Here is an 18991-nt window from a genome sequence, read left to right on the forward strand (position 1 = left end):
TTTACCACAATCATTGATGCCAACATTGCAAGAGCATCTGCCATCCGATTTTCATCTCGAGGGATATGATAAAACTCAACCTTTGTAAAGAAAGTTGAAATCCTCCTCACATAATCTCTATATGGTACTAAACTGGGTTGATTTGTCTCCCATTCTCCTTTGATCTGATTCACAACCAAAGTCGAATCACCGAAGACATCCAAATACTTGTTTCTGAGATTCATGGCCTCTTCAAGCCCCATAATACAAGCTTCATATTCTGCCATATTATTTGTACACTTGAAAGTCAATCTAGCTGTAAATGGTAGATGCGTGCCTTGAGGAGTAATAATCATTGCCCCAATGCCATTTCCATATTGATTAACAGCTCCATCAAATACCATGCCCCAACGGGAACCAGGTTCTGGCCCTTCTTCAAGCAATGGTTCATCACAATCTTTCATTTTCAAGTACAAAATCTCTTCATCCGGAAAATCATATTGCACTGATTGATAATCTTCAATCGGTTGGTGAGCTAAATGGTCAGCCAAGATGCTACCTTTGATCGCTTTCTGAGATCGGTACTCGATATCATAATCTGATAACAACATCTACCAACGGGAAATCCTCCCAGTTAAAGCAGGCTTTTCAAATATATACTTGATTGGATCCATTTTGGATATCAATCAAGTGGTATGATTTAGCATATACTAGCGCAGACGCTTAGCAGCCCAAGCCAATGCGTAACAAGTTTTCTCAAGCATAGAATACCGAGTCTCACAGTCGGTGAACTTCTTACTGAGGTAGTAAATTGAAAATTCTTTCTTTCTAGTCTCATCTTGTTGACCAAGAACACAACCCATACTATCTTCGAGCACAGTCAAATACATGGTCAACGGTCTCCCTTCAACAGGCGGAGACAAAATTGGAGGTTCAAGCAAATATTCCTTGATACCGTCAAAAGCTTTCTGGCAATCTTCGGTCCAATACAAGACTTATCTTTCCTAAGAAGCTTAAATATATGCGCACATGTGACAGTCATGTGGGAAATGAATCTGGAAATATAACTCAAGCGGCCGAGAAAACCTCTGACTTGCTTCTCAGTTTTGGGCGCAGGCATCTCTTGTATTGCTTTGACCTTGGCAGGATCAACTTCAATACCCTTCTCGCTGACAATAAATCCCAACAACTTACCAGACCGAACACCAAAAGTACACTTATTGGGATTCAAGCGGAGTTTATATTTCCTCAAACGCTGGAATAGCTTCAACAAATGCTCAACATGTTCCTCCTCATCAATTGATTTAGCAATCATATCATCGACATAAACTTCAATCTCTTTATGCATCATATCATGAAAGAGAATGGTCATTGCTCTTTGGTAAGTTGCACCGGCATTCTTTAGACCGAAAGGCATCACTCTATAACAAAATATTCCCCAAGGTGTAATGAATATGGTCTTCTCCATATCTTCGGGTGCCATCTTGATCTGATTATATCCAGAAAATCCATCCATAAACGAAAAGACTTTGAATTTAGTAGTATTTTCTACCAACATATCAATGCGTGGCACAGGAAAATCATCTTTCGGACTGGTTTTATTCAAATCTCTATAGTCAACACACATGTGGACTTTTTCATCTTTCTTCGGCACTGGCACAATATTAGCCATCCATTGCGGATACTCAGCTGTCACACGGAAATTGCCATCAATCTACTTCTGCACTTCCTCTTTGATCTTCACAGCCATATCAGGATGCGTTCTTCTCAACTTCTATTTAACTGGCGGGCATTCTGGCTTCAACGGCAATCTATGCTCCACGATCTCAGAACCTAAACCAGGCATGTCTTGATAGGACCAAGCAAACACATCTGAATACTCTCGAAGAAGATCGATCAACCCCTTCTTGACTTCTGGACACAGTCCAGACCCAATCTTGACTTCCTTCATATCATCCTCGGAACCCAAATTGACTAACTCGGCCTGCTCTTCGAACGGTTGAATGGTCTTTTCATCTTGCTCAAGAAGACGAGATAATTCATCACTCACTTCTACATCACTTTCCTCCTCGGCCTCAAACACAGGGAATTCAAAATTTGGAGATGGAGAAGGATCATTGTACTCAATGGGGTTAGGAACCAACTTGCATAATGATTTGATATTTTGATTTTAGAGAAGTGAATTTGTGACCAAATATTATGCAGATGGATAATTATATTATTTATTTATGTTTTTTGTGATTACCATTTTCAGAATAAAGCAAAAAATAAAAATAAAACATCATAGATGTGGATGAATAGAATTAATTTTATTGATGATCAATTTGAAAATGCCCAAACAATGCTCACTTCTCCCTTAGGCATAGGAGAAGGATTTTAAAACATATAAAAGCAATTACTTAGATCAACATTGCCTTCTTCCACAATCTTCTTGGCATCTTTCAATAGGACATCGGTGCCCCGACTCTCTTTTCAGCAGCAATAGATAAGGCCTAGAATGGAGTTCCAACCTCATCCTCAGCTTCAAGGTTAGAGAAATATGACAAATGGGTAACCAACAGTGCCTTCTCTCCACCAACAATGACCAACTTGCCATTCTTCATAAATTTGAGCTTTTGGTGCAAAGTCGAAGTAACAGCTCCCGCCTCATGGATCCATGGCCTTCCCAACAAGCAACTGTAGGTTGGGTGGATATCCATTACTTGAAAAGTAATCTAAAAATCACTCTGACCTATCTTGACTGGAAGATCCACTTCACCAATAACCGTCTTGCGTGAACCATCAAAAGCTTTGACGATTACGCCGCTATATCTCATAGGCGCTCCTTGGTAAGATAGCTTTGACAAAGTTGACTTCGAAAGCACATTTAGTGACGAACTGGTGTCAACAAGCACATTTGACAAAGCATCCTCTTTGCAATTCATGGAAATGTGCAAAGCCAGATTATGATTTCTGCCCTCCTCAGGGAGCTCTTCATCACAGAAACTAAGATTATTGTAAGAAGTGATGTTAGCCACTATATGATCGAATTGATCCACTGTAACATCATGTTCTACAAAAGCTTACTCCAGAACTCTCTGCAGTGCTTCTCTGTGCGCTTCGGAATTCATGAGCAGAGACAACACTGAGATCTTTGAGGGGGTTTGGAGCAGTTGCTCCACCATATTAAACTCGCTTCTTTTGATTAACCGAAGTAACTCATCATCATCATCATTAGGTTTCAAATTGCTGGATTCACCAGACTTACCTTTTAAAAAGCCAACTGGGTCTTCAACAGGCACTTCCACCTTCTTACTCACAATTGATTCTTCTTTATCCTTTGGGAACACCGACCCAAACACTCGACCACTGCGGGTCACCTTAGTAACATCAGCAATGCTCACTACTGAACTAGTCGTAGGTAACAGGACCTATTGACCATCCTTCATCATTGTAGCATTATACTGATACGGCACAACTTTATCAGATGAATACGGGATTGGGCCCGCTAACCGTATTACCAACGGCGATACTGATCTTTGATTGTTGCTATTACTGATTACCAACTTCTCAGGCTGCTTGAAAACATGCACTATGACATTAACATTATCATCTACATGACGGGATTGAACAATTTGAATCATGCCTTCATCCATCAATCGCTAGATGTCCCTTTTCACAACTTCGCAACCCCTCAGGTTAACACTACAAACAACACAACCATCATGGTCATGCTCACAATCACTTACCAAACAAACATCCTTATGCATCTGCACCAAGGATCTCCTGATAAAATGCACATCAAAAACTTTAAACTCCCTAGGGCAACCATCCACCATATTCACAGAAGAGTTCCCATGGGCGGGCAACGGATTCGCTTTTACATTCGGCGCACGGTCCTCGAAGGACATCATACCACTCTTCATCAATTTTTGAACCTCATACTTGAGCGGATAACAATTTTCAATATCATGTCTAAGTGCTCCTTGATGAAAAGCACAACGGAGTTTAGGTTTGTACCACCAAGGAAGTTGCTCTGGAATCTGTGGCGGGTTTCTTGGTTGGATCAGGTTCTTGAGAACCAAGGATGGATAGAGTTCTACATAAGACATAGGAATCGGGTCAAAAGAGACCTTCTTCCTCTCAAAGTTTTGTTGATGATGATTGTTGTTGGTATTGTTCTTGTTGTAGGTGTTTGCTCGTTGTTGCGGTTGTTGTTGTTGACGCTGTTGTTGTTGAACTGGTGTTGATTGTTGATTAGAAAATACCAGGATAACGGAAGATACTTGATGATGATGTTGACGGGATGATGGATTTCTTCTGATCTGAGGCCTCCTCTGCCTCCTACAACTTATTTCATTCGTCTCACTGTCTTTCTTCTTATCGAAATTGCTACCATATCTCTTGCTTGTTGATGCCTCATCTCTTGACAAACGTCACTCTCGGACTCCTTCCTCAAGCCTCATCCCCATGTTTACCATTTCGGTAAAGTCACTAGGGGAACTAGCAATCATTCGTTCATAGTAAAATGAACTCATAGTTTTCAAGAAGACCTTTGTCATCTCTTTTTCCTCCAAAGGAGGAGTGATCTGGGCAGCCAATTCCCTCCATCTCTGTGCATACTCCTTAAATGTCTCCTTGTCCTTCTGAGACATAGATCTCAACTGGTCTCTATCAGGCGCCATGTCCACAGTATACTTATACTGCTTGACAAAAGCCTCCCCTAAGTCATTGAAAGTGCGAATGTTTGCACTATCCAATCCCATGTACCAACGGAACGCAGCGCCGGTCAGACTATCTTGGAAGTAGTGAATAAGCAATTGATCATTGTCGGTCTAATTAGACATCTTGCGAGCATACATCACAAGATGACTGAACGGACAAGAGTTCCCTTTATATTTTTCAAAGTCAGGCACTTTGAACTTCACCGGGATTTTGACGTTGGGCACTAAACACAACTCAGCAGCACTTTTCCTAAACAAGTCCTTACCTCTCAGTGTTTTCAATTCCTTGTGCAACTCAAGAAACTGATCTTTCATTTCATCCATTTTCTCATAGACATCCGGACCCTCAGACGGCTCGGAGTGATAGATGGTGTCCTCTACGCGAGGTGAGGTGTGCACAATGGGAGGTGGCACGGACATGACCGGGCTAGATGCCGACATGGAAGCAAAGGTAGGCGCAAAGCCTTCGGGTACAAAGTTGGATGGCATTCCCCACGGGAATCCGGCAGGCATAGTCGGTGCAAAATGGGTGGCAGTAACAGGCATGATAGAGGTAGCCACCTCTGAAATAACAGTCCTTGCAGGAGGAGTTGTAGGTGTTGGAGAAGATTGACTCTGAGCAGCAAGAACTGACTCCATCATGGCAGTCAGGCGGGCGATCTCGTCTTTCAATTCTCTGTTCTCTTGCTCTAGATATTCCATGATTTTCAGATGATTGGCTCGGGTATTGTACCGGTGAGTCAGCTTGGCTGAAGCACAGAAGAAACACCAATAAGACATCTGGCGAAAGAGAAACCTGCTTATGCAAATGATGCATGAAATGCAATGCTTGTTTATTTATTTTAAGGAACTTACTATATCATTTGCAAATATATATTTAAATTTCAACAATTTGATATGACCAAAAATCTCTTTTTATTTATATAAATTGGAAGGATTACACTGAGTACAATTTCAGAAACCAAAATAAAAAATACAAGAGAAAGGGAGACTAGTCATCCTAAGTATCCCTAACAACAAAGTCAGCAGATCTGGCTGTAGGCGCGTACTCTTCCTTCGAATGCGACGGATCTCGGTCTCAAAAGAAGCCTTCATCCGAGTCTTCTCGAGGACAAGCTGGTCAATAATCTTCTTCCAAGCAACAGAAGCTTGAGGCATGCTAGAAGACGAAACCTCTGGCTCTATCTGTCTCTTCGTCACTCGGTCTTCAAGTAGCTCAATAAGTGCATCTTTGTCCTTAGACTCCAACTGCAACTCTTCATGCTTCTTGCTCAAATCACGGAAACGCTCTTCCCATATGTCCTTCTCTTGCTTCATCTTGACGAGCGCGTCTTCCAACTCCTCTACATCTTGGTTAGGGAGAGTTAATGGCTCAACCACAACCATAGACATAGGTCTTTCACAAGGATAAGGCATCTTCAATTCCAAAGCTCTCTTCCTCACCAAAAGAGTGTAAGCTTCCAAAGCAACACAATTGCACAGACCAAGCTCGGATCTTCCTTTCCTATGCACATTATGCCAAGCATGCATAATCTTCTGCTTCAAATGTTGGGGATCTTTACCCTCTTGATAGAAAAGACCTTCTAACAAAGTGTTATTAGGCTTGTCTTTCAAGGGGAACCCAAGTTGACGACGAGCCAAAGCAGGGTTGTAGTTAATTCCTCCTTGTGTACCAATGAGAGGCACATTAGAGAATTCACCATAACTATCAATAATCTCCAAACTACTCAAATACGGATCATGCCAAACTATATCATCATTAGTGAGAGACATTAGTCTTTGAGACCACCTTAGACATTATTTGTTTTCCACAAAAGCAGGTGTCTGAGGCAAGTGCGAAATAAACCACTTGTAAAGAAGAGGAATGCAACAGATAATCGTTCCACCACCCTTAGAATTCCTTAGATGCGAAGAGAAATACATATCACCCAACAAAGTAGGCGCAGGATTCCCAATCAAGAAAAGTCTAATGGTGTTAACATCAACAAAACCGTCAATGTTAGGGAACAAAGTTAATCCATAGATGAGCAACACAAAGATAGCTTCAAAAGCATCCACACTACCGGCTTGAGCAAAAGCAGTAGCTTCCTTGATGAGGAAATCAGATAGCAACCCAAATAACCCTCCCTTGTTCACCCAATGAGCCTTTATCTCAGACTTCTTCAAGTGAAGAGCTTCAGCAATAATACTAGATCGAGGAATCTCCTCCAATCCACTAAATGGAACTCTACTAGAAACAGGTATCCCTAAGAGATGAGAATACTCCTCCAAGGTAGGCACAAGCTGAAAATCTGGGAAAGTGAAACAACGGTAGAGAGGATCATAGAACTGCACTAGTACACTCAAAAGTCCTTCAACCATATCAGCAGATAAGATGGACAAAAGCTTCCCATGACGTTGTTTGAAGTCCAAGGGATCTAATACAAAAGATGCTAGCTTCCTCAACTCTTTCAAGTCGGGACATATGAAACTGTACATCTTAGTGTTCCTTCGTCCATAATCCATGGTATGAAAATATTTGCAAATAATACCTCAGTTCCTTGAAATTCTTATGTGATGAATATTATGATGCGCATGAATGCATGAATGCAACAATCACAAATAAGGGATCACACACAAGGCAAACAAAGGTCAAGGGATGAATCAAGTCATTGTCAAGATCAATCATCAATTTTGGTGGATTATGATTGCACCTTATCAACACCCAAGTTCCATTTATATTGACAAGACCTTATTGGATCAACCAAGAATCAAGGGTTTGTTGTAAGTCACGAGCATGGAGTCTGGGTAAGAACCATCCCAAAGGAGTGAACTAAGGATAAAAACTTGTAGATCATGTTCTAAAAGTTCCCAGAGTCTTAATTCCATCTATCGGATATTACAAGTTAAGATGACTGACTCATCGACCGATAATATTCTCAAGAGAAACTCGTCTGAGTGTAGTATTGCGTAACAACTGTTATAAAGTCTACACTTGAACAGTTTCTGCACTACGTCCTAAATAGGCCAAGAGGGGGTAAATGTTCTACGGTCCTCAGCTTCTCGGACCCAAATTAGAGATAGTAATGCCTAACCATAAATACTTGTGTGACATTTCCAAATCCAAAAGAGTCTCCACTGAGCAGATGGATCTCAAGCCAACTTGTTAAGGACTACTCCACACAAGTCGAACATGACTATACCATCCTCTTATCTTAATTGCACTCAAGTTCGGGTTAGAACTTATCTCACCACTCATAGATCACCAAGCACAACAAGCAGATTATATCACACATACATATATACAAACATCACATGTATACAAATATTTACACACAAAAAGTAGGCTAAACCCACTGGAGACTACTCCCCAGCAGAGTCGCCACTTAATTTCTGTAGCGGTAAATTCATGATCATCAAGCTATGGATAAGCTAGAGATCAAATAACAAGAGTCGCCACCGCACTTTTATTGTTTCCAAGGGAAAAGGGAAAAAGTATGAACAAAACCCAAAAGGTAAGAAGTTTTCAAATCAAAACTAATAAAATGTCAGAGATTACAGGTAAGGGGGTTAGTTACACAGAGGGAAGGTGTTAGCACCCAAAGTGTCATAGGTACTCCTAGGAAGCCCTTTTTGTATGTATATGTATTTGGTACAAAATGATGTTTACAAACAAATTGAATGCGGGGATGAGAAAAGAATTCATTAACTATATATTTGTGTTTGGCAAGACCTTCGGTCTTGTGCCTACGTACCGACATAAAAATGAGGGATCAAAACCTCGTAGTTCATGATACAAATTTCAAAGTGGATGCATTGCTTTTAACAAAATTAAGTTTGAAAGGCACAAAGGCCCAAAAATGGTTTGAATGAGTTAGTTCTTTTTGGCTGTTTTGAAAGTTTAAGTCAAGTATAGTTAAGTTTATTTACAAGTTTGATTTAAGAAAAGAAGTTTGAAAATGCAATGGCATAAGACCAAAGTTTCTATCTTTTTACAATGTAGTTAAAGTTTAGAACAAAATAAGTTCAAACAAAGAAGATTTTGAAAAGGGAGGGAGATATTTTGAAATTAAAGAAATGGGGAGAAGATGAAGGGACTATCCTATGTACAAAATTTAAAAGTTAAGAGTTGAAAAGATCTGACCAAATGAGTAGCAATCCAATAGACAAGAATGTCAATAGAAACCCAAAATTCCCTTGGACTTTTAGAATCAAGCAACACACAAATGCACAATTATATTATCTTGAAGAGCAAATGCATCAAATAAAGATGGCCACATCCAAGCTTATCCATTCCATGATCTTCTTCAAGATAGCCCATGTAACAGATAAATTCCACAAGTCATAGGTTTACAGTAATAGCTTCACAATGATCATGTTGCAGATGAACTCAGAGGGATCTTGAATGATGTAACAAATGAAGTTTCAAATTGCAAGCACTTGGTTTCTCAACAAGTTGGCATTGGCCAAGTCCTTTAGCATAGGAAGGTTGCCTAAGTTCTAAGTCCATTTGTCCAAGATCAAGCCAACAATCCACACAAGTTTTTTTAGGGTTTTTGTTATTATTATGTACATTAATGGTCAAAGACCACACAAACAAGCAAAGTATACACAAACAAAATATATCACAAAATATGGTCCAAGTGGACAAAGTGAAAATCGCATTAACATAAACAATTAGAATGATATGAACAATGGCAAATGTATAAAAGCTAGAATTAAATGACATTAAAGTAAATGGCTTTAAATTAAAAGTTAGTTGTTAATAGGTTAGGAGTTAGTATTGTTTTGCTTTTCCTTTTGCTTTTCATTCTTAGACATTCTTTGGAGAACACTCAACCCACTTATCACAAGCATGGATCCTTGAACCAAGACATCTTCCAAAGGAAGGAAAAAAGGCCAAGTTTCCACACAATACCATGAAAGAGGGGAGACTTACAATCTCACTAACTAGAATGATATGTCTTTTATGTCACAAATTTAGCGCTATGTTAAGCAATCGTAATTGGACTTATGTAGAAGTCATAACTATTTGAGGTCGGGCAATAGAATTTTGGTGTTAATGCATGTTAGACACATAGTATTATGGACTATGCTCATGAAACATACCACACACAAAAAGAATATGCAAAAGGTGTGGTCTAATCTCATCCATACTCACGTTAATTATTCAATCAACTAGCTTTAGGACTTTGAGATATCATAGGTCAAATGAAATGAATGCATAAAGAAGGGGAATGAGATGAAGAGGGAGGGGAATAGATGAAAACTCAAATTGATCAAAGGAGGACTTTTACCAAATTAATATCATCCATTCATTTTGGGAGATGGAATGTACATTCCATCAATCCCCTAAATCCAATGATATTAACTTGACAAAGTCAAATCAACCTTGACCAATGTCCAACAACAAGAGTCAAACACAAACAAGTCATCACAATTGGTCAACAAAATTATTCGGCATTTATTCAAATTAAAAAATACTAAAATAATATATTTAAATTAAATATGGTTTGTCAAATTCCTAAAACCTCATCAAAACACCAAATAAATGGCCATGAGATTTATCATAGGTCAAACAAGGTCAAAGGACCTTGGAGAAAAAATTTCAGAATTTTTAAAGACTTAAAAGTATTTTTAAACAATTAAAAGCAAATGAAAAAACAATTAAATCATGAAAAATATTAATAATGATCCAAAAAATAATTTTAATTCAGAATATGAAAGAGGAAATTTTTTGAAATTTTTTGGTGAAACTCTCATATTTTTTGGATCAATATTAAAATTAATATGAATTAATGAAAATAAAGCAATTAAAATGAAATTCAAATAATCAGAAAAAACGTGGACCACTTGATCTCCCTCATTAATTGAGGTGGCAGATCAAGTGGCCACCAGCGCGCGTTCCATGGTAGACTTGAGTCAACGCGGCACATGCATGGTAATTAAAAACAACGCACGAGATTAAAACAATTTAAAAGGGATCAATGGCTCTGAACCGTGCCAACACATCACCGGAGTTCAAAGGCCAGTCATCTTCTTCGGTGACCCTGGCCGGACTAGTTCACTTATCACCATCAAAAAAATGAAAAAGGAGGACATGATCTGAAAGAAAAAATGGCATAAAGCACGAATCTGACCTCAATTTTAACTAACTCCTCACATATAGAAAGATATGAGGAGTTGGATTTTGAGGTGTGTCAACTGAGTTGCTTCGATTTGACCTCTAAGCAACTCAATATTCTTGCCTACATTGGTAGGACTTCAGACAACCAAAGAATCAAGAGAATTGAGCAAGATTGAGAGAGAATCGAAGAGATGAAGTTTTCTGGAAAATACCTTCAATGTAGGTCTGGATTCAACTGTTCTTGCCTTGGCTCGTGCCTTATCTCACTCAAAATGCTTGCAGAAGTAGAATGAAATGCACAAAAGGTCTTGGATCCCTGGAGTTTTGAATCTCAAAATAGTGAGATTCAAACTCAATTTCAAGATGAAATTCTCAGGATTATCCTCTCAAATGGAAGGGTTAGGGGTCTAGGAGCAAAGCTGGCGCGAATGTCTGTTGAATTCTGAGCATATGGAGCTTTATTTATAGCTGGATCATGTAATATTTGCACCTTCCAAATGACTTTCCAAAATTGGCAATGGATGATGCATGGGTGCATGGGCGTGTACAGGCCCATGAGATTATTGCTTTAGGTCCATAATTGAGTGTGAGAGAGTCTGAAATCAACTTGGATTGCAAGGCAAGTGTACATGGAAACTTGAAGTCTGATCTTTGCCAAATGATGATGCAATGTTCAAGCCATGTGCAACTTATTCAATTCTTGTCCAAAATTAATGAACTTAGACTTTTTGGAAAGGTTAGATCAATAGGAACAACTTTCATGTTCAACACTTTTCCATTTGAATCTTGTATCATGATGAGTTTTTATGTGGAAGTTTGGAAATTTCAACATGTTGAAAATGTTTCTAAGTGTCAAGCCATATGTCTCAATATTCCACCTTGCTTAACTTTTTATGTGAGATTCAAATGAGAAACGTGTCTTCATAAAAGTTGTATCTCTTTCAAAGACCTTAAAAATGGTCACCCATTTCATGTCATTTGGATTTGAAATGATAGAGTTATGCATTTTTGAAGTTTGGAAAAATCATTTGTTGAATGGTATAGGTCAAAAGTGACCTATAATCTAACCTCATATCATATGCTCATAAAAGTTGAATTAGTTCTAACTCCAAACATAAAAGTTTAAGTAGACATCTTTAATTTGATTGTGCAACTTTGAAATCTTACATATCATAAAAATTGAGCAATTTATGGCTTTGGGAAGTTGACTTTCAAATTAGGGTTTAGACAAAATGACCTATAATGTTTCAACATAGAAAATGATTTTCCAAGCAACACTAGCTCTTGGTCTCAACATAAAAGTTGTTTGGAATGTCATTTAGAGTAAGTTTTATCTTGGAATCATTTTCATATGGTGAAAATTGTAGGAGATAAGGTCTAGGGAGACCCAGTTTTGATCAGATGAATTCATCTGGCCAACCACCATCAACCAACTTGTTAATCTTCAATTCTCTTGACTTTCTAGGCTCATGGTAGATAATATATGCATAATATGATGAATTTATAAGTTCCCCTTGAGAAATTTGATCAATTGGTGAGATAGCTTGTTGGAGAAGTTACTCAAGATACCCAGTCAAACTAGGGTTTCCAAGGCAAATCACCCTTAAACTCTTGAAGAAAACTTGATAAATATAACATGTAGAGATCATTGGGACTCATATATGATGCTTGTGACCATCCTTGCATCAATTCATGGTTGTGCTCTTTGTCATGAGGGTCTCAAACCCTAGATGTGAACTTGATAGATCAATGGGGTCATGCCCTACCTACAAAAGAGTTAGGCAAATACAAAGACATATTTTTGGTATTTTGGTTAGTAAAATGATAATATACAAGTATGATACAATCATATAGTGCTTGGTGATCTCTCCAAAAACAAACCCAATGAAAAGGAGTAAGGAGGATGCCAAGGTATGATCCCAATGCCAATGCTTATGATAAAATTGCATGAGGGATCTTAGGGTCAAAATTGGGGTCTTACAGATGATAAGCTTGACCCTGAAAAGTCAAAGCTAGTTGAGAAACTTGCAGAATTGGAGATAACTCTTGCAGGCTCTGACGAAAAGACTAAAGCAACAGAAGAAACTGAGAAACAAAGTCTAGATGCAACTAAAATCTCAACTATCCAGAAAAGATCAAGAAATCTCCCTAACATCTCTGAAGATTTGATTTTGGGAAACAAAGATGAACCTGTCAGAACAAGGTCAACATTCAAAGTATCTGAAGAAACTCCTCTAGGATTAATATCTCTGATCGAGCCTACTTCCTGTGATGAGGCACTTCAATACAATGATTGGGTTCTGGCAATGAAAGAAGAACTGGATAAATTATCAAAGAATGACATCTGGGATGTTGTCCCAAAGCCTAAAGGAATTCATATTATTGGAACAAGATGGGTATTCAGAAACAAACTGAACGAAAAAGGAGAAGTAGTCAGAAACAAAGCACGGCCGGTGGCACAAAGTTATAGTCAACAAGAAGCCATTGACTACAATGAAACCTTTGCTCCAGTCGCCAGGTTAGAATCCATTCGTTTACTTGTTTCCTTCGCTGTAAATCATTCCATCAAATTATATCAGATGGATGTCAATAGCGTATTTCTTAATGGTTATATATCAGAAGAAGTGTATGTTCATCAACCTCCAGGTTTTGAAAATTCTAAATGTCCATAACATGTTTTTAAACTGAAAAAATCATTGTATGGTCTAAAACAAGCTCCTAGAGCTTGGTATGAAAGACTAAGCAACTTTCTCCTGGAACATGACTTTATTAGAGGAAAGGTTGACTCTACACTCTTCTGTAAAAACATTAGAAATGATCTCATGATATGCCAGATATATGTTGATGACATTATTTTTGGTTCAGCTAACCCCTTTGTGTGTCAAGAATTCTCTGAGCGGATGCAAGCAGAATTTGAAATGAGTTTAATGCAAGAACTAAAGTTCTTTCTAGGAATTCAAATCAATCAAGCTTCAGAAGCTACTTATGTATATCAAAGTAAATACATAAAAGACATTCTAAAGAAATTCGAAATAGAAAAATGCAAACCTGCCAAGACACCCATGCATCCAACCTGCATTCTGGAGAAAGAAGAAGTTAGCCAGAAGGTTTGTCAGAAGCTCTATCGTGGTATAATAGGCTCTCTTCTCTATCTGACAGCTACACGCCCTGACATTCTTTTTAGTGTATGTCTTTGTTCCAGATTCCAATCAGATCCTAGGGAATCTCATTTAACAGTTGTTAAAAGAATCCTAAGGTATCTGAAAGGAACCCCTAACCTTGGCCTGATGTATGAGAAAACATCAGAGTATAGGCTCTCTGGTTATTATGATGCAGATTATGCAGGGGACAGAATGGAACCTAAAAGTACATATGGGAACTGTTAGTTCTTGGGAAACAATCTCATATCGTGGGCCAACAAAAGACAGGCAACCATCGCTCTGTCTACCGTAGAAGTAGAATATATATCAGCTTCACTTTGCACTACTCAGATGCTCTGGATGAAAAATCAACTAGAAGACCTTCATATCTTTGAGAGTAACGTTCCTATCTTTTGTGATAATATTGCTGCCATATGTTTAAGTAAGAACCCTGTCTTGCATTCCAGAGCTAAGTACATAGAAATAAAACATCATTTTATCAGAGACTATATTCAGAAAGGGGTAATATCCTTACAATTTATTGATACAGACCATCAATGGGCTGATATTTTCACTAAACCCCTCGCTTAAGACAGATTCTCATTTATTCTGAAACATTTAAAAATCGAAATTTGCCCAGAATAAACCAAATGTGCTTCTCTGAAATAGCAAAAATAAGGCTCTGAAATAAACATCTGGTATCTGGATCTGACTCGGATACTTCTACCAGTTAGGAGTCATCTGAATTAGAAATCCTCAGGATCCAATCCCTTGGTATTCCTGAAGATCAGATAGATCAACACGTGGGGCATCATGCGTCTAACTTTGGATCTTCTAGACAGTTGTCTAGCAGAAATCAAGAGACATACCCTTGAGATCTCCTCGAGCAGTGTGCTGACTTGGGATTTGACGTCCATCATAGGCTGTAATCATGTCTCCCCTAAGCGTGTCAACTTGGTTAATGTGCATCATTAATTTCATAACTTCTCAACTGCCTCTAATGCTGTCATTTTGCATGCATCTCTTTGTGTATTTATATTTCTCACTTATCACAATCTCACACTTTTACACTCATGCCCTATACAAACCCTCTTCTCTCTCAAGTGCAACATCTTCATCAGTTCTTCATCATCTTCAGCAAAGTTCTTCATTCTTCAAACAATGTTCATCAAAGTTCTTCACGGATGCTCACCAACAATCTGTCTACAACTATTCTCAGCAAATGGAATCAACTGATCAAACGCCCATTTCTTCTAAACAAACAACGGCTACTACTGGTTTCGTTTCTACCCCAATCTACAAAGAACCTCACATTCTAGACCGTGAACCTCATATTCATCTTGCCACGCCCTTTGACAAGCTTGAAGTGTTGTGCGAATCACTAGTAGACTTTGACAACATGAAGCGCAATGGCATAAACCTCACTGAGGAACTAAGAATGCAAGGATGGGAAACCTACTTCCAGAGACTCTACGGCTCTGTGTTCACTTATCTGGTAAAAGAGTTATGGCGTTTCATAGACGCAGATGACCACTACATCGTCTCATACGTTATGGGGGTCAAGATGGTAATCACTAAGAAATCCATCGCCTCCCTTATGAACATGGAGAATACGGGGGGAAGAAGAATCTACAACATCAACCCTAGGGCAAAATACTTATCCCAGGAAATTGCCCCAACCATCTTCCAACAGAACGCTGGAGGTAAACACTCCAAGAACAAGGAACTTCACCAGAACCTCCAAGTCTGGATGAAGATCATCCTGGGCACCATCCATCACCTCCCTACCTCCAACTCTTATGACTACACCAATACGGATCATAAGTGCATCCTCTATTGCATTCACAAAGGGCTAAAACTGAACCTGCCAGCGCTGCTCTTCAAGTATCTCAGAGATTCTGTCAAGGATACCAGAAACAATATGAAGGCCAGAACCTGCATTCCTCTGGGAAGACTCATCTCCGATGTTCTGATCGAGAGTGGGCTGGTGGATCACCTGATCCATAACAATCTGATGGAGGATGTCGTCGTTGACATTGGAAGACCTCTGAATGCTCGCAATCTAAAGAGTATGGGGGTGATTGAGCAAGTCAGAGCTAAACCCACTCTAGACACATCCTGGGAAGCACTTAAGGATCAGAGGAAGATTCCCAACGGTCTCTACCTCTTCTCCAAGATTGATCCTCCAGAAGTGGTGGCACATTATCTAAAGGATCTTGCAAGCCAAGGCGTTGACATATCAGAGTTCTCGGTGGATTGGCTGCCTGAGCATCCACCAAACTTCATGAAGAGAATGTGAGAGCCCTCTGAAAAGTCAAAGAAGGCCAAGAAGGCTAAATTGGGAGAAGCTTTTAGGTCAAGACCTACAGTCCCTCTAGCTGATTCTCCAAGTAAGTCTTTGTCTCCTTCTCGCTTTGTTAAATTAAAGTCATTTGCTTATTCTCTTCCCCCAAACCACTTCCATCTATACCCAATCAGAAACACCACCTTCCACCACCAAACCCTCTAACCCACCTTCTCTAAAATTCAATCTTGTAACCACTACCTTACCCATTTTTGAAGCAGAAATGCGGAACGAAACCACCTCACCGTATTCTTCTACACCTTCATCCCCACCATACTACATTCTCTCATCAGACACCGAACCCTCTGACCCCCAATCCCATACACTAGCCCAACTTCAAGCGCGTGCTGTTGCCTCATAGCAACCACCACAACCTGAACCAGAAGCCACCTCTCCACCCCCTGAACAACAAAATTTACCTCCATCTGAACAACCTCAAACACCACCCCCTGAACAACCAACAAACACACCACCTTCTGAACAACCAGCAACTCCACCCTTTGAACAACAACCCACAACACCTCCTGCACAAACAACAACAACACCCTCTGATATTCCCACCATACCAACCTCTAAGGACATCATCATCTATACTCACACTCCCGCTGACACCAACCAAACACCACCATCATCCTCATCCCCCAACTCTGAACCAGAACCTACCTTCCCCACCCTAGAAAAAGCAATCACTTTATTTGCAGAGTCTTCAATAGAGAAGATCAAGTCTCTGTCTGTCAACTCTGGCATCAGTGATGATCCCTCTGCAGTGAGGATCCACTGGAACCAAGTCATCAGATGGATGACCTCTGAAGCCTTCAAACTGAAAGGTCTCTCTGAACAAGTCAACAACGACTTTGTCATAGACGCTGGAGTAAGGCTACAAGCTCACTTGGTCATAGATACTGAGGAAAAGGCCAGGAAGGAAGCAGAAGAGAAAGCTCGCCTGGAAAAAGAGCAACGAATCAGAGAAGTTGAAGAGAAGGTTGTTGTTGAAGTTGTTTTTGCGGCTGCTGCTGAAGCTGAGGCAAAAGCTAAAGTCGAAGCTGAAGAAGTAGCACGCATTGCTGCAGAGGAAGCTGCAAAGGCCAACGCTGATGCTCTGACTCAGGGGGAGCAATCTAACTCTGGTCTCGCCCCTCCGGTACTGAAAATTTTGGAGGAACTGCAAAAGGAACAACAAGTTGTGAGAGCTAGGTTGGATCACCAGGACTCCGTCAACAACAACATTCAGAACCTACTAACTCAACTGCTCCAAAGGATGCCTCTGCCTCCAAACCCTTAGGCACTTAGGCTCTTTTTTGTTGTCTTCTTCTGATGTTTTTCTTATGCTTTCTGATATATGCCTTTATTGATGCCTATCTGTACCAACTCTCTCTCTTATATATGAATATCTGTTTCTTGCTTTGCTTTCTACGTATTTTTGAGTCTGACAAAAAGGGGGAGAACTAAAACAGCTCTGATGAAAATACATATCTAAACCTCTTAATGCACTGTGAATATTAATATCTTAATGATTTATGAAAACTAAAGTTATGTGGGATAACAGCTAAGATATAAACCAACTACCACACAACGAAGGTCTGGTAAGAACTTCTGAGAAATCTGATGATTTAACTCAGGGGGAGTCCCTTGTTCTTATCTGATTCTGAGATATTATTTACTGCTTCATCATCACTCTGACTTGTTTTGTCATCATCAAAAAGGGGGAGATTGTAAGAACAAATTTAGTTCTACAATGTATCTTTAAGATTTTGATGATAACAAAGGATGAAACAAAAATGATACCCTAACGAAAATTTTTTAAGGATGTAGGACTCTAATCAAAACAGTCAGATAGACACTCATCAGATACATAATCAAAGTCTACGATATCAATTAGAAGATACGCAAGCAGAAGCTCTGACTCTGATCAACGCAAGTGCAAGCTAAACAAAAGACATCAGACACTCTGAAGTGGAAGAATGACTCTAGAATCTGAAGACTTACGCTCTGATGAAATCAAGTGAAAGGAAGCTCTGAAGACAATCAGCAACAAGCATCTATCTGATGATACCCTTTTGAATAGAGACTCTGAAGTTCGATCTATCTAATTCAGAATACTTAGCTATGAAGGAACCCACTTATGGAAAGAATCTAATTCAGGAAGAAGTTTATGGCGCCCCAAAATTGTTTTGGAAAGAACACAAAAATTAATGACATTAATCATCCATCATTGCCTAAGATTCTGACATTAACATCCTGCAACGGTCCTCTCATCACTCCTATATAAAGGATGGAACGCTTCTCAAAGAACTGACCTGAAACACACGAGAATACAATACTTCCACTATATTCATTATTCATTCTCTCACACGAGTTACTACTCTAACATGTGAAATAATTCTTTACTCTTACATTGTGTAATTTCTGCTTATTTTAGAAGCACCAATCATTACTGTAATCATATTGTATTGCTAAGAAATTTCCTCAAGTGACTTGTGAAGTCTATAAACTTGAGAGGGCTAAGAGATCTTTATTCTCTTAGACGGTTGTTCGTGTAATCTTTCAAGATTAGTGGATTAAGTCCTTTTTGAAGGCGAAATCACCTTGGCCGGGTGGACTGGAGTAGCTTTGAATTTCAAGCGAACCAGTATAAAATTATGTGTTGAATTTATTTGTTTTTGCGTGTGTCTAAATTCCAAAAAGTTTTATTTTCTCAAAACAATTCAAACCTCATTTT

General features: G+C 39.2%; 1 protein-coding gene across 1 annotated transcript; it reads left to right on the forward strand.

The window, feature by feature from the left end:
* Positions 1–17071: 17071 nt before the first annotated feature.
* LOC127129721 (uncharacterized) lies at positions 17072–17554 on the forward strand. Its single transcript, XM_051058854.1, has one exon. It carries the CDS (start codon positions 17072–17074, stop codon positions 17552–17554), a length of 483 nt encoding a protein of 160 aa, XP_050914811.1.
* Positions 17555–18991: the final 1437 nt, after the last annotated feature.

The sequence above is a fragment of the Lathyrus oleraceus genome, chromosome 3 (genome assembly GCF_024323335.1).
Source record: "Lathyrus oleraceus cultivar Zhongwan6 chromosome 3, CAAS_Psat_ZW6_1.0, whole genome shotgun sequence".
NCBI lineage: Eukaryota > Viridiplantae > Streptophyta > Magnoliopsida > Fabales > Fabaceae > Lathyrus > Lathyrus oleraceus.

Bases quoted from the DNA above. Each gene is read 5' to 3' on its own strand.
- LOC127129721 (XM_051058854.1), top strand. From the start codon at position 17,072: ATGACCTCTGAAGCCTTCAAACTGAAAGGTCTCTCTGAACAAGTCAAC.